General features: G+C 32.5%; 1 protein-coding gene across 9 annotated transcripts in view; it reads right to left on the reverse strand.

Annotated features, from left to right (window-relative positions):
• The window catches only part of LOC118202998 (uncharacterized), a 309092-nt gene that overhangs the window by 200922 nt on the left and 86885 nt on the right, over positions 1-21285 (reverse strand). For 8 of the 9 annotated variants that reach the window (XR_015038645.1, XR_015038646.1, XR_015038647.1 and 5 more), the window contains one exon: positions 14046-14285. Coding sequence is in view for 5 of the 9 variants with exons in the window: in XM_085807995.1 (XP_085664121.1) it covers positions 14046-14285 (240 nt within the window). In the remaining 4 variants the exon portion in view is untranslated. Of the gene's footprint in view, positions 1-14045; positions 14286-21285 lie in introns of those variants that run through there. The other variant, XM_085807998.1, reaches the window with a different exon arrangement.

Raw genomic sequence — 21285 nt, forward strand, 5'->3', positions numbered from 1 at the left:
TGTTAACCTTTAAATAACTAATCCAATGAATTAAGAAGTAGTTGATAAACCTATTTAGACCCTACAAAACGAAATTAAGAACTCCTTCCACTCTTATTAGCCATTGTCTAAATTTGAGATGCAAAACAGAATGATACGTACATTTTTGCCATTTCGGTATCATTGGTGAAACTAAAAAATCTTGTATGTAAATGTAATTTTTGAAACCAATTATTTAATGTAAAACCTAATTAAATTTAGAATAATCTTAAAAAAGAATTCTATTCTTTTCAAAGTATTGAAAACGAAAGTGAAAACACAAAAGTGAAAACTAAAATACTAGAGAGAATAATTTCTTAAATCAAAATGTTTACCTTTAAACAGATAATCCAATGAATTAAGATGTATTTGAAAAACCTATTTAAAACACAAAAAAAGAAATCAAGAACTTCCATCACTCTGATTAGACTCTAGTCTAATTTTTTGAGGCTGTACAGTATTGCTTGTACAGGTTTGCCATCTTGGCTTCATTGGCGAAACTAAAAAAACCTTGGCAAGAAAATTGGTTAATTAAGTTAGGATCATTTGAGGAAATAATTTTGAGATGCAGCAAAAAATGTGTATAATTTAACAGGCGGTACTAGAAAGCCATGTGTGTACATATTAGATTTTTAACTAGTATTAATCCTGATATGATAAAAGTCATTATTAAAATGTTGGCTTCTGGAAACCACGATTTTTTGGGGAAAGTACTGTAAATTTATTAGGGAAGCTCAAGAAATTTTTTTGCATAGGGGCCCTAAAGGTTTAGTTACACCACTGGCAGTGAGATCCCATGACAATGATAAAACTGTGATCATAATAAAATCAGGTATTTGTTAGTTTGGTACATTTATATTTACCGTATTGGCAACACCAAGTTCTCTCTTCTCTGTGTGCGAGCTATGGATGCCGACGTAATGTTGTGTACGCGTTGTTAAGTTTCAATAAAAAATGTGAAAAGATACGTTTCTTATTTTTCGATTTGCTTCTTCATATGACATCGATTTATTTAACATGGTAGCAGAGCGTGGTTTGTGAATATGAATGAAGAATTTAGTAGTTATAATTTGTTTTAAAAGTTACCGGTACTAGTGTAAAAATGGCATGTACAAGAAGCAGCGATATCGGAATACTGCTATTTGATGGTTCGTATTATTTTAATTAAGTGCGTATGATGAAATTTCTTCAATTTAAAAAGTGTAAAGATGTGGTTCAGCGAAAAGTCAGTGAAAACAATGACGTGGAAAAATGGGAAGAAAAGGATATCCAAGCTACAAATTACATTTACGGCGCCATAACAAACAAGCAGTTGGAATATATTCATGAGTGTGAGACCGCATTTGATATAATTACAAAATTTGATGCAATGTATTTAAAAACTTCAACATCTCTACAAATTGTTTGTCGAAATAACTTAGAATGTGTGAAATTAAAAAATTATCCTGATGTAAATATATTTTTCGATGATTTTGAGAAGTATGTGAACGAACTGAAACATGCCGGCGCCACCGTGACGGAACAAGAAAAATTGAACTATATGCTAAGAGCATTACCTTCAAATTACAGTCACATTGGTGACTTAATAGATGTATTACCAGAGAAGGACAGAACAGTCGATTACCTAAAGAGCAAAATCAAATCAAAATTACTTGAAGAGAAAAATGATTATGAAGATTGTGCACCAGCAGAAAAATCAAATGTGTTCAAAATCGAAACAAGCAAATTGGGTCCACAAGGGAATGTCTGTTATAATTGTGGAAAACCTGGTCACATTAAAAAGAATTGTTGGCATGTCCATCAAAGGAACTATCGTGGTAATGGCTCCACTAATTATCGCGGTCGAAGTTCTTCAAACAGTTGAGGACGTAGTTGTGCTTTTAGTGGACATCGTGAACGTGGAGCATACTCTAACCAGAGAATAAACACTCATCAAGGCAATAGTTTTCACACCACTATTATTGAAAGTAACATGACAAGTTCCAGTGCAAATACTGTGACGAATAAAAATGAAATCGATTGGTTACTGGATAGCGGATGCACAGACCACATTATAAACAGTGATGAATATTTCAAAGAGCAAGTCACTTTGAAGGACCCTATTCAAGTGAAAGTCGGTGACGGAAGGATTTTGAAAGCTACAAAGGTTGGCAATATAATAGTTTCTTTTCCTGTATATAACTCTGAATCTATTGTAACATTGAAGAATGTATTTTATGTAAAAGAAATGAAAGCAAATTTATTAAGTTATTCGAAGATTACTGATAATCATAAAATAGTTTCAAAAGAAAAGTTTTCTAAAATATATGATGAAGTCTCTGATTGCTTAATTGAATATGTAAATGAAATTCAAAATTTAACAGGGAAGACTATCACAGAACTAAGATGTGATAATGGTAGTGAATATATGAATAGCAATATATACAAATTTGCAAGAGAATACGGTTTCAAGATAAAGTTATGCCCACCATATGTACACGAATTAAATGGTACTGCTGAGCGTTACAACAGAACTATAATGGATATGGCAAGATGTCTTTTAGCTGAAGCAAAAGTTGACAGATGTTACTGGCCTGAAGTAATTAAAGCTGCTGCTTATTTGAAATCAGGACATTAACAAATACTATTGTAAAGAAGACACCATATGAAATATTTTTCAATACGAAATCATCTGCTAATGAATTGAAATTATACGGAAGTAGAGTGTATGTAAGAATACCAGAAGAAAAGAGAAAGTCGAAGTGGGATAAAAAGGCTGAATTTGGAATTTTACTTGGGTATACAGAAGTTGGATATAGAGTTTTGATGAATAACAGAATAATAGTTGCCAGACATGTTGATATTATTGAAGAAGACATAATGTGTGTAGGTTGTGATGATGAAGATAAGAATGATGATGCAAATAAGAAGAATGAACCTCAAGAAGTGTCGTGTGAATCGAGTAATGATAACTCCAAGGACAGTGTGATAAATGAAGATGAAACAAAAAGTGGAATGAGACCAAGAAGGCAAATCAAACCACCAGTTCGATTTCATGAAGAATTCAATACTACTGTGTTAGTGCAAATTTTTGTGATGCTACAGTTCCAGGTAACTTTGAGGAGGCGACAACATGCAGTGAGGATGGACACTGGAAAGAGGCAATGGACAGTGAAATGAACAGTCTTGTTAAAAATAACACTTGGACACTAGTGACTAAACCAGAGGATAAAGCAATTCTAGATGTGAAGTGGGTATTCAAAAGAAAACCAGGTAATGTTTTTAAAGCTAGATTAGTGGTTCGAGGTTTTCAGCAAAAAGATAGTATTGAGGACACTTACTCCCCTGTCATCAAGATGCAAACCTTAAAATTGTTACTTTAATATTCCTGTCAGTATAATTTAAATATTCATCAAATGGATGTTGAGACTGCCTTTTTAAATGGTTATGTTGTGTCTGAGGTTTATGTTAAACAGCCACAAGGCTATAATGATAATTCGAATAGAGTGTATAAATTAAAGAAAGCACTATATGGGTTGAAAGAAAGCCCTCGTGCTTGGTATGAGTGCTTTAACGAGTATATTGAGAGTCTAGGATTTCGTAGAAGTAAATATGATTATTGTCTTTATGTAAAATCTGAAAATGATGTATTGTATATATTCTTTTATTTGTTGATGATTTGTTGATATGTTGCAGAGATACTCGGGTAATTAATGATATTAAGGAACAACTTCATAATAAATTTAAAATGAAGGATTTAAAAAAAGTAAAAAGCTACATTGGAATTGATATTGAATATGATAATGAGAAAAGTAATATCTTAACACTGAGTCAGGAAAATTATATTGAATCTTTAGCTAAACTGTATGGTATTAAAAATTCAAAGCTTCATGATACACCAATGGAGACTAATCTTAAACTAAGCCAATCTAATTTAAATCAAAATGTCAAATATAGAAATCTAATAGGAGCACTCTTGTATATTAGTCATGGTACTAGACCAGACATATCTTTCAGCATAAATTATTTAAGTAGATTTCAAAATTGTTATGATGAGACACATTTCAAATATGCTTTGAGAGTTTTAAAGTATTTGTACTTAACAAAACATCTAAAATTAACCTATAGTAAAAATCTTAAAACTGATATTATGAATTGTTATGTTGATGCTGATTGGGCAAGTGATATTGTTGACAGAAAGTCAACTACTGGATTTGTTATTGAATTATTTGGTAATCCAATTTACTGGAAATCCAAAAAGCAAAATTGTGTGACAAAATCTTCCACTTTTGCCGAATATATTGCTCTATCTGAGGCTGTGACAGAAATTAATTTCTTGAAAAATGTTGTGAATGATGTTTTTGCTGATATAACTCACCCCATTAAAATTTATGAAGATAATTCAGGAGCTTTGGCCATTGCTAATTATGGGAACTTCACTAAAAATTCAAAACACATAGAAGTTCAATATCATTATGTTCACGAAAATGTTCAAAATGGAGTAATTGAAATTGTAAAGATTGATTCAGAATCAAATATTGCAGATATCTTTACTAAGTCTTTAGGAAACATTAAATTTATGAAATTTAGAGAAGGTTTGAAATTGAAATAAATTTTGTATACTGTTTATTTAAGTGATGTTTATTTAAATATATTTGCTTGAAATTAAATAGATTCTGGTAATGTCCTTATGTAAACTAAATTGTGTTTAACTTTGATTTTAACATTTAAGTTAATGAAAGAAACTTTTTTTAAAAATAATTTGTGTTAAGTGTTGAATGTTATTGTTTATATCTATGCTTAATTGTAAATGGTAAAGACGAAAAGATTGCTTATATCTATGTTTGTTTGTAATTAGTAAATATAAATGTAAGGAGGCATGTTAGTTTGGTACATTTATATTTACCGTATTGGCAACACCAAGTTCTCTCTTCTCTGTGTGCGAGCTATGGATGCCGATGTAATGTTGTGTACGTGTTGTTAAGTTTCAATAAAAAATGTGAAAAGATACGTTTCTTATTTTTCGATTTGCTTCTTCATATGACATCGATTTATTTAACAGTATTTATGCTTTCCTTAGATTGCAGTTTGGGCTCTATGGAACTGCTGCTACATTTCAAAGGAACATGAACATTATCTTAAGAGCAATATTAAGGAAGTTCACACTTTTTTACTTGAGCAACATAACGATAACAAGAATACAACTGAGGAACATATTGGTGTTTTAGAGAAAGGTTTTACATTGTTGCAATATGCTGGTATAATACTCAAAAATGCAAATTTACCCAAAAAGAATTTCATTACTTAGGGCACAAAATATCGCAAAATGGCACTGAAATAGTTGAATTGAAACTGTAGCAATAAAAAATTACCACCACTCACTAAAGTAAAAATGTGTCTTTCTTAGGACTGTGTTCCTATAAAAGTTCAGTGAAGATTCCGCAAATACTGAATACTGCATTACTACTATTACTACTAAATAAGAAACAAAACAAACAAACAAACAAAAACAAAACAGAACAACAACAAAAAAAAAAAAAAACCTAAGGCTTGTTTGCTCGGTGAAGGGTTATATGGTGCTTGAAAAATTAAAACTCTCATTGATTGCCACTCCTTTCTTAAAATTTCCCAACCCAAAGTAAAAGCTAGAAATTGCCACAGATGCATTTGATTTTGCCAATGGGGCAAAATTTAAGCAAGAAAATTAATCTGTCACTTATTCTAGTGAAATGCTGAATGAAATTCAATAGTATAGCATAACAGGTGCTTGCTTTTTTAAATGCCATTTAGAATTTTATGGCTTATTTTGATAAAAAGCCAGTAACAGAACACACAGATCACATCATGATCTCTTATCTTTATCTAGGAAAAACTCACTAGTACTTAATGTGGGCATTAGAACTGAAAGAGAATAATTTGAAATTTAAAATACACTAGGGAAAGATAGCATGGTAACCCATGCATTATCAAAGAGTAAATTAAATTATGAATGAAAGTAGATAAAGTGGAAAATGTTAACATCCCCAATTTCATGTTCCCATGAAAAAGCAGTAACTGAATTCAGAGCAGATTCTGAATTGAAAAACAATATTCAAACACATATTGATTTAGTAACAGGGATATTAAATAAATCAAATAATTATGAAACAACGAGCTTTTATGTTAGAAAGTTTTACAAATAGCAGTGAGGAATTTCTGGTAATACTCCCAAATACACAAAGATTAAATATTTTGTATTGAATCGCATGACTTGCTATCATCTGGCTTTTAAGAGTCGGAAAGACAGTATAAGAGGCAAACATTCTACAACTTTCAGTTACACAGTTTTTTTTTTTTTTTTTTTTTTTTTCATTCAACATTATCAACAATGTAACCTTAGCCAGGACAGATATCTAAATAGCATAAAATCAAATTTTCTTAATGAAACTACCAAAATTATCTACTATGGACTTATTCTAAAAGCATAACAAATACGCCTAGATTCCTTTCAATAACCATTGACCACTTTTCAATATGGGCAGGAACAATATCAATTAAAACAGCCTCTGAACAGACAGTTTCAGATGCATTTTTAAATGAATTTATTTTAAAATGTGGGGAGCACATTAAAAGTAATTTCTGACATCAGTTCAAAGTTTATTAATGAGGTATTATAAGACATGTGCACAGGTTCTGATATAAAAATTTAAAAATGGCTCTATATCATCTAAAAAGGAAAGGCTTCCAAACCTGAACTCTCTATTTTTCTCAAAGTATATATAAATATCCGCTAATTAAGAACAAATAATAATCAAAGAATATAAATATCTGCTAATTAAGAACACATAATAATCAAAGAACTAGCAGCTAATACTCTAAGGAAAATCGAAATTAAGATACTAAATATGGGATTTTTTAATCACGAATGATGAACTTTCTGATGAATATGAACACCCATAATGACCTTTCTGACAAAATTTTAAAATTTCAAGAAATCTCTAAAACAGCCCAATATTGCCAAATATTGTTCAATTAGTATATTTCAATTTCCCATTCATACTGATTTAGCAGCCAAATTTTGTTAACATGATTTGCTTCAACATGATGAAAAGAATCTGTAGCTATTTTAAGTATTGTGTTATTCCCAAATAATTCCAAATTTTATCAAAACATTCCCTCAGCCTTTCAATAAAACTGAGAACCACACTTACATTAATTTTAAACAAATTTAATGAAGAAAAATACAATGGATTCTATGCCTTCAGGAAGAAAGCTGTTAACATTAACATTTAACCCCTTCGCGCCGACTGTCACGTCTACGGGCCAGACACGAACACACTCACTTCCCGGCTGACACGCAGGCGTGCCAGAGCATTTTCCCATTCACTACCGACTGTCACGTATTTGTGCCAGTGTCCTGGAACGTTTTTCAAACTATAATTTCTGCCACAAGATGGCACTATATGTCCATATGGTTTCAGATACATGTACATTAGACCTTCTACTCGAAATGAGAGAAGCATGACTCATATACACGTGTTTTTGAGTATATAAACAAAAGGGGAAATAAATGTTTCCGAATGGCGTGATTTATGACATCTCTTTAAATCGCACTTTATTCGCACGTGGTAGTTGTTTATTTAAGTAGAGAAGTTTTATTTGCGCTAAAGCGTTGGGTATTTGGGTTTGCAGTTCAGTTTTTAGAAAATAATTAGATCTTGTTAGACGTGAATTCTTTCTGTTTTTACCATTGCAATGTCGAAGCGTCGAAAATGTTTAACAGAGTATGAAATAGCAGAAATGATGCAAAATATTTCAGATATTGATTCTGAAATTCTGATATTGATTCTGAAAGATTAACTGAAAGACATTTTCCAAAACTTTGTTCAGAAGAGATTTATAAGAAAATGAGACAACGATGCTTCGTTTGTTCACATTTCCGGAAAAATCCTCCAAAACGGCAAATGAGTGCAAGGAATGTAACGTAGAACTGTGTGTAGATCCCTGTTTTCAAATTTTTCATACGAAAAGAGAATTTTAAGTAATATATTTAGTTTTCAGATGTATAATGTTAAAAGTCATAAAATGGTGAGTAATGAAAATAAAATGTGTAAAATATGCATTTAAACAAGAAATAAGGTAATTAAAGTATATAGTATAAAAATATCTATAAAGCATAAGCCGTTTAAATACTCTATACAGCATTATTAAACAATGCGTTGATACTTCGGAAATTTCATGGATTTAGGCTTAGTAGCAAAAAAAGCCCCCTGCCCTGGACAGACGCTCGCGTAAGACACTGCCGGCCTCCATGATAAGCGCGTGTTTGCGCTACCCGGCTCGAAGGGGTTAAATTCCAATACATGAAATAAGATAAAACATCTTTACTAACTAAAGACAAGCTTCGATTTGCCCAACTTTCAGGATTATATTTGTCCCATAACATTGGATCAAGAAAATATTTGCACCAAGTTTCATCTTGTAAAAGACTATCTATCATTTGAATTAAAACCTTTATGATCAAATTAAGTCTAATTATTCAAATTCTTAATGTTTTATTAATGTTACATTGTAGAGCTATTAGGTTATTTGGAAGCAAGACACTTGAAAAATGAGCAACGCCTTTGCCGTGAATCGAAACACGGACCTCTGGAATACGCACCCAGCGTGCAGATCACTACACCACAAAGGCACATTAAGAAGGTGGGAGAAATACCTCATATACTCCCCCCTTTTAAAGGGCGAGTGGGGATTAGGGGACCCAATTGCCAAATCCTGGTGGTGGAGAAACATCATACACCACCTTTTTTAGTTTGGGTGCCACTGTAAAGACAATAGGTACTTTTTTGCGGGAAGCAGGAGATGTGAAAAATAAGCAACGCCTTCGCTAGGAATTGAACCATGGACCTCTGGAATACAAGCCCAGCCCAACGTGCAGACCACTACACCATGAAGGCATCCTAAGAAGATGGAAGAAATACCTTATAGCATTATACATGACTATACAGTAACCCCCTTAACACGAACTCATTTAAGGTGAACAAAATTTCGGTTCTGCAGAGATGTAGGTGATTTTATGGGAAGTTTTATCGGCTCACGTGAATTTTGGTTAGCACGAATCATGAACTGTTTTTTAGTCTATTGTGTCTTTAAATTATATCATTTAACATGAACTTTTAAAGTTTTTCATATTTTTCTCATTTTGTTTCTCAGCTAGAGTTGCATTCAGAGATATTCCATTCCATTTAATTAGAAAAAAAAAAAAAAAAAAAAAAAAAAAAACAGAATATACTGCATGCTTTAAAACATAGCCAGCAAAAGAAACTTTGCTCAGCAATAGTGATCATCGTGCTAACAAATGAACTTCAATCAACAAATGTAATTCTGTGTTCAGATATGATTTTTTACAAAAGTTAGCTATCATGACTAATATAAAACCTTGAATAATTCTGAATTAGCAAGGCAAAATTACATACCTGTCTTCTTCCATTGCTCACTGCGGTGAGTTAGCATCTTCTCTTCTTTCTAAAACTCAGTAGGACACAGCATACTAAATGAATAATTCCAGTTAAAATCTAAATGAATTCCATTTACTATAAAATATTTGCATAGATTTACTGGACTGTAGTTTAGTTACACATGAATTTTCAGTGCACACCAGCATGTCTATTTTTCAAAAATTCTAGTGGCACTGTTCAACAGACTTGTAGATAATACTCTGGTAGCCTTCAGGATACAAATGTTAAATTGGAAGCAGTTAAAGAGGCATGCATAGCCAAGAGGAAGAAGACAGGCATAGGATCTGCAAACAAAACTAAAATTCTACAGGAAGTAGACTGTTGTGTATTGAAGAAAAGTAAAATTATCCAAAAGTAAGGAATTGCCGAATTTACCTTATCCACAAGATTTAAAGATTGTGAAAAAAAAAAAAAAGTCTTAATGCTGCTGCATTGAGTAACAGGAAGAAATCTAAGCAATTTCGCAGTGCTAAGTACAAAGATGTTAAAAATTTACTTCACAGAATGGTTCAATCATATATGTGCATCCAATGTACTTGGAAGTACAAATATGATTCAACCAAAAGCAAACAAGATTGCAAAAAATTCATATATTCAAGATTTCAATTATTCTGATGGTTGGCTGTATCACTTTCAAAAGAGACTTGATTTCTTCATTTGAAAAAGGAGACAGAAGCACTTATTTGGACTATGCTGGATGTAAAAAAATCTATCGCCACATCCTGAAAATTTCTGTCACACAACAGATATGGAACTCTTAGCAGAGCCTGGAGACAGGAAGATGCTAATCCTGTTAACAAGTCAGATGGAAACAATGATAGCACTTCATCTGACGAATGGAAGTTTAGAAGACTTGCAAACCCTTGTGTTAGTTTTGAGGAGTTTGTTAGTGCAAATGATGATACTGTCGTGTGAGCTTCAGTGACAACTGAAGTGCAAGAAATGTTACCAGAAGGAAGTGAAAAAGACAATATGATTCTGCACACCCACTAGAAAATGTTACACACTTTAACACAGTAGAACACTGGCAACAGTTCATCAACAGGGCTCTGGAGAATTTTGTTAAAGTTTGTAAGGATCTGGATACTTGTCAAAAGGAATTTATATCATCTCCAAGATGGACTTTCTGGCTGGATTATCAACCTTTTCCAAATATGATGGCTTCTCAGCTGAGAATCTAGTCCATGTTGCTGCATTTAGTTGCAAGCACACATAAACAGTGTGTGTGTAACCTTGAGCGCACTGACAGGTTAAACTGATCCTAAGTACATTAATAAAATGTCTTTTACAAAGACATAAGTTAGTGTAAATAAAATTTTAAAAAAATGGCATTACCACAAACAAAATGTAAATTAATTACATTACGCAGATACAACTTGAATCATCTTACCTGACAACATATGGAATATTTATTTAAAAAATTTATAACAGATTGCAATTCTGTTTGCAAACTTATAAATTCATTGCTCCATCATAAGACAGCTTCACTAAGGTGATTATCTATTTCTTTATTAAATTTTTAAATTCTTTCTTAAGCATTTTTGCATAAGCCTTTTCCCAGGAAAAAAAAGAAAACAGCATCAAAATGAAAGTTCACCTACAGAGATTGCAGAATGAAAATAAAACCCTTGCATTCAATATGTAATATTTTCTTAATAAGATGTAACCCTCTTTTCGAGGCCAAAAGTTCAGAAATCAATCATTAAAGCGAGGTACTTTTAGCTAGTTCTCTTGCAAAATAATTGTTATGTCATTTCATGATAATGGAGGAAAAAACATTCTCCAGCTGTCCTCTTGTACTTCCCAAGCAGGTTCATTGATATTCAGTTCAGGAAACTGTGCAAAATATTGATGTTCATTTTGTGTTTTTCAAATTACTCTGTCAGCAGTTTTACTAGCACACAGTCATCTTCACACATGCATGTCCCTCAAATAATAGGTCTGAGCAATTTGCCAAACTTAGTCTATCGACAGTTTTTGAGTGTCATGATAATACAGAATAATGAGTTTTCCCACAGCATTCAAGATACTGTAGCTCAAATTGACAGTAGCCTGCCACCATGCTTCAGTATGCACATGGCAGCCCAGATAATGTGCTTCTGTAAGAACCTTCGCCACTGAAGCTTAGTGGCACAGCTAGAGGAGGTGGAAAGGCAGTGTGCCCCCACGTGCCACATTTTTGGGAGCGACATTTTTTGTGTGAAACCTTGTTTTATAGGTGTTAGTCATGTGGATCATTGAGGTATGTATAGAATACGGAAATTCTGCTTTGCATACCAAATTAAACTGAGAGGGGGAAAAAACACATTTTACTCGAGGTAAAATATTCAAAGAAATCACCACAAGATTTCAACAGCTTTATACCTTTTTATAATGTAGAAACTTTTGTATGAAAATGATGATTATGGTGACTTTAATAAAGAACTCCTCATTAAGAGAGAAAAATTTCATGAGTTTTATTTCTGCTACAGCTAGGAAAATGAAACAAAAAAATGTAAGAGTAATCTTTTGAACTAATGCAGTTTATTCTAAAATACAATCTCCAGAACAAAGTTCCAAATATCACAATATTATTACAAACTTTCCTCACAACTGCTACAAAAACTGCTAATTGTGAGAAAAGTAGTGTTTTCTACGTAAAAATCATATAGAAAATATCTTAAAACTATAAATGTTTATTCTGCATTTTAGAAATCTTTTTCTACTCTCTACATTACAGTAACTGCAGCAATTGAGTAGACTTAGTTTGGGGGGAGGAAGCATAATAATATAATATTAAAATGTTGGAAGTAAAATTTTTCTTCAAAAGTAAATGTAGTTTAATTTTTTCCCTTCATGTTATTTTCTCATATATTCATCATATCATATTCTAAATACCTTTCTTTCAATCTTGCCAATTACAGCAATTGGTCAAAGTTCTTCACTTTTCTAGGTATGTAGACATGAGCCTGGATACTGTAGCCTTCGATCCATTAAAAAGGATAAGTTACCTCGATAACAGAGACACTAGACAGTCAAGCACTAATAATTTATCCTCTTTTGAACTACAATACATTCTCAATTTAGAATCCTTTACTTCTCAAAGCTTGAAGTTAAAAACCTCTAATACATCTGAAAATTCCAGCTTCAAACTTCGCTGCTCTCGATAAGATTCAAAATCAATCAGAACTCTCAAATGGAAATGCATACACTGGCTTGGAATCTAAAGTGCTACATTCATCCAATGTTCCATTTTTATTGTCCAACCCCAGGACAGTTTATATGCACAGCTGATTATATAACATCATTATACTCAAAAGTTATATAACTGAACAGATATACTGTTTATATCGTTATGAATTTTGTACACACGTAAATAATTTTAGTGATATTATATGTAAAGTTTGAAAGAGAATATGCTCTGCTGGAAAAATAAGAATACAGAGGCAAGTCTATTTAACGTTGCGTAAATGGTTACCTCTATAAATTGGCAACATCTTGCCAAGCTGGGGATGATTTTGGCAACTCCTTTTTGGGCACAAATTTGGCGACAAACCGTAAAAGTCATGAAAATTGGCGAGAATTTGGCGATATTGCAGTCCAGTCCTTGTATAACTGTATTGGGTATTGTAACTGATCCTCTATGTAACTGTAACTGTATACAGCTCTTACATGCCTTCCAGTAATTCTGAGAAGTAGAAGGTACTAGAGACTTCTATGTGGCTTAGAGAAATCTATTCAAGACAGGAGAGAGCATCAGTTTCTCAGCAAGAGATATTTAGATAAAGCGTGAGTTCGGAGTACTGAGATACATCCATATGAGCTTCGCTCTTTAGATGTGCTTTGCATTGCATTGTGTTTAATGTTTTTAGTACACTGAAGTGTAATTACAAATTGTACTTTGGGATACTATGAACAGCTGTATGAGTATGTTTGTGGGAAGTTCCAGAACTGTAAAGTGTTTCTTTCGGTAACATAATTTTTATTCAGCTATCACCATTCTGCATGCATTTAATCTATTACGAACTCGTATACACGCAACAATATTCAGTAGTAGGACAACTGTAACTGATCATTCATCTCACCGTATTAAAACACCATCACACCATGTATACAAAAGATAAATTTCCAGCCTCTTTAGTCGCACTTATTTTTTTAATTAAAATGGATTAAAAAATTTATAAAACATATATTCTTAATTTATACTTGTAGGCTTGGTTAAGTTAATTATGGCTAAGCACTTAAGGGCTATCTGCATAAGGGGGATGCCTTCGTGGAGGATTTTCTAAAGGAAATTGGCTCGTATAAACGCTACACATGGGGAAAACCACGAAAATGCCCAAGCAAACAACCCGTTTGCTGGGTTTCCTACCATGGACCGAACTCTTAAGTGTTCAGCGATTTTACCTCTCGGCCGTTAATGAGTTTGATACTTGTAGAATTGGAAAAAATATGATTTAAAGTAGAGATGCAACCATTAATCTTACTTATTATATTTCTATAATTTTAAAAATATTCTTTTCCAAATTTCAAAACTATACTTCAACAAATATATATTATACAATGAACTACCTGGCCCTAAAAATTGGCAACCCCTGGCTCTTACTGCTGCCCATAGATTAGCAGATAATTGCTGAGGATTCTGATGCTGCAAAATTAGTTCTGTTACGGAACGCTCTCCAAGAGATCTGGCTGCTCTCATTCCTCGTGCTCTACCTTCCTCTTCAACCAGCTGACAATTGATCAATGTTACCAATTTCCTCTGCATAGGTCTAGTCAAAGGACTGTTCTGAGGAATTCCGTTTGTAGTGCCTAAAAAAAAATATTTCACACATAATTTTCAAAAAACTTAAAGGTAGCTTTCATAAAGGAGGTAAAAATTTGACAAATACATTAGAGAAAGTATTACTGATCAAAACTAAAAATATTAGAAGATTCTCTAGCATATAAAAGAAAGATATTAGAAAGATCTTATGAAGCAGGAATAAATCTGAATTCTTACAACACTATATTTCAAAATTTTCTCATAACAAAAAATAAGTAAAAGCTAATATTTCATACTGAATCTATAGCTTTTCTTGGAAAGGAAAGCTTCTGAGTGCCACTATGGAAATGAAATTTCTGGCCTTCATGTTTTCTTTTAAAAATCATACTTTTTTTTAAAAAAATTTAATCAATTAGAAATAGTCTAAAAATATATATTCTTAACTTATAAATCAAAATTGTGAATTCTAGTTCAGTAGTGCTTTAAATACTTTGCTTTAATATTTTGATTTAAATACTATCAATTTCGTTTTCTTAAAAGACAGAAATATCTTAAACCATCTTGAGTTCAATTTAGCATAAATAATATATTACTCTGATATTTAGCAATACTAATATTTAGCATAATAATATGCACATATATTACTCTCATGCCTATTTGTGGCATTTTGTGTCATGAAAACTGACGCAGACCACTGGAAACCTACAAGAAATGCTTTCAGGCTAAGTCATGAATTGTATTTTCTCAAAACTGCAGATAATCTGATTTTTTTATATACATCCTCTACGAACAAGATTCCACTCAGTAAGTTATTCCTTACACAATTATAATAGATCCTTTTTTTACAAAAGAGGTGCAGGTTACTAATAATAATATGCAAAAAATTACTAATTACTAATATGCAAAAAAGGCAACGATAAGAATCGCAAAAATGACATGATTTAATCTACATGCAACAGATCTGAAAATGCCCACATAAAATTTGATTTCGTAAAAGATAAAATTACGAGTTTTGCATTGGTGTGTAGCTCATATAAACGACGTCTTTTAGAAATCAGCGTATGGGAAGCTAACATACATACCTGTCTTCAGTAATGTATGAATAACGGTTCCCCAAAAATTTTAAATAAGACATTCACAAATAACTTTGATCACTGTTCTACACAATGAGTATATGAATTATTTAAACCGAGTCAAGAAAAAGAACTATGCGATTCTAAGTGAAAAGAAAAGCTCAAATCAGGAGGAATACCGTTAACCCATTACTCGCTGGTGCTGCGTTGACGCAATGGTCAAAATAAATGCGAATAAAAATATAACTACCCAGGATATTTTATACTAGCTGGTGATTTTCTGTCGGGAATATTATGATGATTATTTCTGTGAAAAAATATTTTTTTCAAGAATAATTTTGTTTATAATATTTGGTCTCATATTTGAAGCAAAATTTTCGACCAGGTATTTTTGCCGAAAATATTTAACGAAAGAATCGCCGCCTTTACGGGTGATCTATATATTTAGCCAAGGTCAGCTCTTATCAGAACATTCCATTAATCACCTGTTTGTATTTATGTGAGAATGGAAGGGAAAATAGTAGCGCTGGTGCAACATCAGCGGGAAAAGGGTATTCCCCTTATTTAATCATGCCTTTGCAAGCTCTTAATAATGATGACCAGAATGAAACTGATACTGCTATTGTTCCACCAGAAACTGCAGAAGCTAGCGCTGAAGAAGGAAATGATAATGTTTTGAATAATGATAATGATATTTTACCAAATGATACTGCTGGGGAAGTAGAAGTTCACGTAAGAAGTAAGTTTCAGCCAATAATTTTTGTCCGGTGGAACGATAATTCAGTTGTAACTGTTGGTTCAACATTTGGAAAAATTCAGCCCGTAAAAAACTGTTTCTCGTTATTCAAGAACGCAAAGGAAAAAGGATTTAGTATCTCAGCCTCATCTTATTAAACAACAGAATGCCAAAATGGAAGGAGTCGATTTAAGCGATAGTTTAAAAGTGTTCGTGGCAAAAAATGGGTGTGGCCAATATTTATTAATTACATTGATGGATCCTTGACAAATGTATGAAGAATATCACGACTTTCTACTACTGGAAATAAAATGTCACTTTTAGATTTCAGACGCAAGATAGCATTATTCCTTTTGCAAACTTCTACTGAGAGTGTGGAATTGGCCAGAAATAGATCATCAACAGGAAGACCTAATAAATTCAGCATTCAAATGCCATTGCATGGAGATGGTAGACATTTTATCGTAAATTCCGAGAATAACAGAAGACTTCGTTGTAAAGAAATGACGTAGCCAGATTGTTTATAAATGCAAATTATGTAATGTAGCTTTACATCATGATGGTAGTGAAGCTTTTCATGCTTGAATCTTTCAGTTGAAAATAAGCTGCATTTGTAAAAGAAATATAACGTAAATTTTAATATTAAACTACCTACAAGTAAAGTGATTTGTAGATTTATAAAACATTATACAACTAAAAGGTAATCCAGTGTTCCACTCAAACAAACTTTCGCACAAGTAAAATCATACTCACTTAAATATCCGTATTCTTATTCCACTGATGTTGCGGAACGCAACACTCGATTTTTCCACAGGTAAGAGCATTCTTTTTATTTTCAGTGTAAATGTATGTTATAAATACTTAATTTAATACTTATATTATTATTTGTATAAGAGAAAAAAATCATTCTTTGTATTCTAAATTCATTATTCATCTTAGTGAAAAGTAGTCATATAGTATTCTCTAGGAATTATCTACTTCTAATTAAAAACACATTATAGTAATATATAAAGAGAAAACTTTATTAAATAAGATTAATCACAAAAAGCCTTACCACATTATCCAAAACCATAATAATTTCTCTAGATGGCAAATACAATTTTTTAACTTAATCATTTACCATCAAAGAAAATATTAACGTTGCCAAAATATTAAAACTTAAAATTATACTTTATAAACATATACTATCAATTCCCGCCTTATTTGTGCTTAAAGATGTAATTTTAATTAGTCAGTCATGTCCATAGTTTAATAGTTGACCTTTCAATTTTATCGTATGTAGATATTTTGTTAAAATATCCACTTCTTGATTTTGTGAACACAACTGAAGTATGATTTGATTCATTTCATATTCTCAGATCTTTTACACAGAAATATTTTTGTTTCCTTGAACTACTACTTTGTTTTTTTTTTTTTTAATCCATCTATTAATGCTTGACAGTCTTTTCTTATCCAATCTGGGTAAGAAAAGGATTTTCTATTTTCCAATGCACTTTGGGGATGGCATGGATAGCTTAATTGAAAACTTCACTAAAGCAGTTAAAGATGCACATGATGGTGCTGAAAAGGAGGTAAAAAAGCACGGATATGCTTTAATCAAGAAATTACAGATTGCACTTAACAGGAGTCGTGCTAGGAAGGAAAATATGTCGGGATGATTCTAAGAAGGCGAGACGTTTCAACAAGATCATGTACAATTTACACCAGAGCGATTTACATAGGACTGTTAGTTAATTTAAGAGTTGTGTAACGTCGCGAATGTGCCAGTAGTATGGAAGGTAGCACTGATGATGCATCAATTTCTTTATTCACCACACAAGAAGCCACAGATACAACATTCAATTAATACATTTAGAAAACGTTAATAGATATCCGAGTTGGCGACACGGTAAGAGACGTTAAACAAGATAGCACTCGTCATCACTGGACGAATAAAAAATCTCCACACCTTAGTTCGCTGGCGGAGATTTCCAACTCGGATATGTATTAAAGTTTTCTAAGCGTATTAATTGGATGTTGTATTTGTGGTTTCTTGTGTTGTGAATAAAGAAATTGATGAATCACAAGTGCTACCTTCCTTACTACTAGCACATTCGCGCCGTCACAGACAAAAGAAATTGAAGGTTCCACCGAGATCAGTGTGACAAGAGACAAGGTATGCGTTTTCCACAGTATTCATTTCCAGGCCTGAAAAATATAATTTAGTTATTTATTGCTTTTTAGGGAAATCAATTCCCAAAGCAGAAGTAGCATGTCAGTGCATAAGAGTTTTAAACACTCAATGTGTTGCTTTTATATATCTAACAAGATATCTTCTTTTTGTGGTATATTTGGGAACAAATTTTCCCACTAACACATAGCACATCAGTGCATAAGCGTTTTAAATCAATCAAAGTGTTGCATTTATATATTTTAGGAGATATTTTTCTTCTGTAATATAATGGGAAAAATCCATTCTCGTAAATAAATAGCACATTAGTGTATTTACGTTTAAAGATTCGCTATAAATTGGTGTGGCGGAATGTAAACTGTATATTTGTGTATATGTAAAAGCACATTAGTGCAATATTGCAATTTTCAGTTTTAAGTCATTAGTTAGAAGAAAATTTATGTTAAATGTTTGTTAAGAAATAAGTTGTTGAATGTATTAAAAACTTGTTACTAACTTCTTGTTAAAAAAAGCACACCAGTGTTTTATTTTAATATGATGTGTATTTTCTGATAAGTAGAATGTTAAATTTCATCATTTCAAAAATTAAAGCTTTGAGCAGTACGGAAAAGTTTTAGTAGTGTTCTGGTTTAAATCTACTCTCATCGAATCACGTAGTTATTGCGTTGGCATATAGTTTGCAACGGAAATGACTGTTTATGATAACGAAAGTTAATAAGCGGTATTTATACTTATTGGCGCCAGTCTGTTTTTTCACTGTCTGGCTGTGCTGGATGAAAAGAATTTATTATTTTTTATACGAAAATATTCGGTAAGGATATTTATTCGTTTTGTGTTTTAATGCAAATAAATTCAAAATGATTAATGTTTTTCAATCTTTTATTTTCATTTGTTTAACTTTGTAAGAAGATAATTATGTTTTTTATAGGTCTGCTAAATTTTATTTTTATGTGTATTATTTGTGAATAACTATTTGTTGAGTTCTTGTTTGTTTTGAACAATTACTTTTGTGAAAATGGCATTTTTAGGGGAAGCTAAAAAAAAAAAAGGATGTATTCCTTGTCGCGACAGAACTTGGGGAAATAGCTTTAGAAGATATAAAAGTGATAGATTTAAAACAATTAATAACGAAAATAATAATAGTAAAAATTATGAAGAAAAATTTGTCAAAAATCTGTTAGAAAGTTTTATGAATGAAGGATAGAAAAGGAAAACTTAAGAGAAGCAAACAAAAGGCGAAAGAATTACAGTTAGAACAGGAAGCCAGGGAGAGGGAATTTCAGATATTACAACGAAATAAAGAAACTGAAAAGCAACGCCTTAAGGCAAAACAGAACACTGAATCTGCTAAACCTGGAGGTGAAACCTTATTTAATCAAAATTTTCAGAAACTTATGCCCAAGTTTAATTCAAAAACTGATGATACAGTTTATTTTTAGAACTGTTTGAGAGGCAAGCTAAAGTTCTAAAATTGCCCACGGATCAATGAGTGTCATATCTCATTGGTGTCCCTCCGGTTGAGGTAAATAATATAATTGCTACGGAGCCTGAAGAACAGGCTAGAGATTATCAACATATTAAAGGATTATTACTTAAACGATTTAAGTTAAGTGCTGAGAAGTTTCGCCAACTTCTTGTTAAGACTAAGAAAAATCCGGATTCTACGTGGTACGATTTTTATCACGAACTTAAGACATTTTTAGATGGGTGGCTTAAGAGATTAAAAATCGAAACATTTGAGCAACTTATAAGGCATTTCCGCCGCCTTCTTAGTGCGCCTTCGTGTAGTAGTGGTCTGCACGCTGGGCGCGTATTCCAGACGTCCGTAGTTCGATTCCCGGCGAAGGCATTGTTCATTTTTCACTTCTTCCTGTTTCAAAAATAACCTAATGTCTCTACAAATTAAAGGATTTAATGTTGGTAGATCAAATTCAAAAGCGCACGCCTAATGAGTTTAAGGAACATTTTATAGATGAATGGGCTACGATCACTTCGCCAAAACAGTTGGTGGGTAAAATTGAGGAATTTGAAGATGTGAAAAAGACGATGTTGGAAAAACGAAATTGGGTGAACTGAAAACGAAAACAGCAGGTAGACAAATGGGTGTTTCTCAGTCCCCTGTTTCAAAAAATAGACAAAACCCCTCAGGGCACAAACTTTAAAAAAGATGATGATGCAACACGCAATGTTGGGCAAAGGGTCAGACTCGAATTTTGATAAGAAAAAAAAAAAAAAAAAAAAAAAGACTTCAGTGCTATGAATGTGGATCTTTTGACCATTGACGACCTCAGTGCCCTAATTTTAAAACTCAAAAAGCAGATTTTTATCGGATAAGCGGGAAATCAGAAAAGAATCTGTTAGATCCCTATACATTAAATAGGAGAGTAAATGGTTTTGAAATACTTATCCTAAGAGATACGGGAGCAACGGTAGATATTATTTGTCATAAACACGTAGACAGAGATAGAATGAAGGGAGAACACGTACGGGTTCGACATTTGCTGGATGATCATGACTTGCTTACCTGTTGCTGAAGTGGATATTGAATGCGATTTGGGTATAGTAACCACCAAAGCAGCTGTTATAGGAAACCACTTAGACCAAGGACGATATATCTTAGACAACCAAACAGCGGCTCTTCTCAGAGAAAGTGAGAAAAATTATTCTTCATATGTCGGGAAAGTTAATGCTGTCGTTACTCGATCTCAAGCACGACAATTTAAGGAAACGGAAAATTTAAGTGAGACGAATCAAAATTCTGAGCAGAATGAGTCAGAATTGGAAGAGGAGGACGATGCTCATAAGAAGTCTAAAAACAGAGAGATACTGCCTTCTGTCGACCTTTGTGTCCCCAAAAGTCCTGCGATACAAATAGGCTCAAGTACTTTTATTGCTGAACAACAAAAAAGTAAAGAACTTGCCCCTTTATTAGAATTAGGAAAAAGCAGAAGTAAGACAAATTATGGAATTAAAAATGGGGTTTTAGTTAAAAAGAAAATAAATACGTTAGGAGGAGAGAAGAACACTTGATTGTTGTTCTAGAAAACCTCAGAGAGCAAATTAGTCAT

The sequence above is a fragment of the Stegodyphus dumicola genome, chromosome X1, assembly GCF_044657685.1.
Source record: "Stegodyphus dumicola isolate Sdum_Otavi_A_Nest chromosome X1, ASM4465768v1".
In the NCBI taxonomy this organism is placed as follows: domain Eukaryota; kingdom Metazoa; phylum Arthropoda; class Arachnida; order Araneae; family Eresidae; genus Stegodyphus; species Stegodyphus dumicola.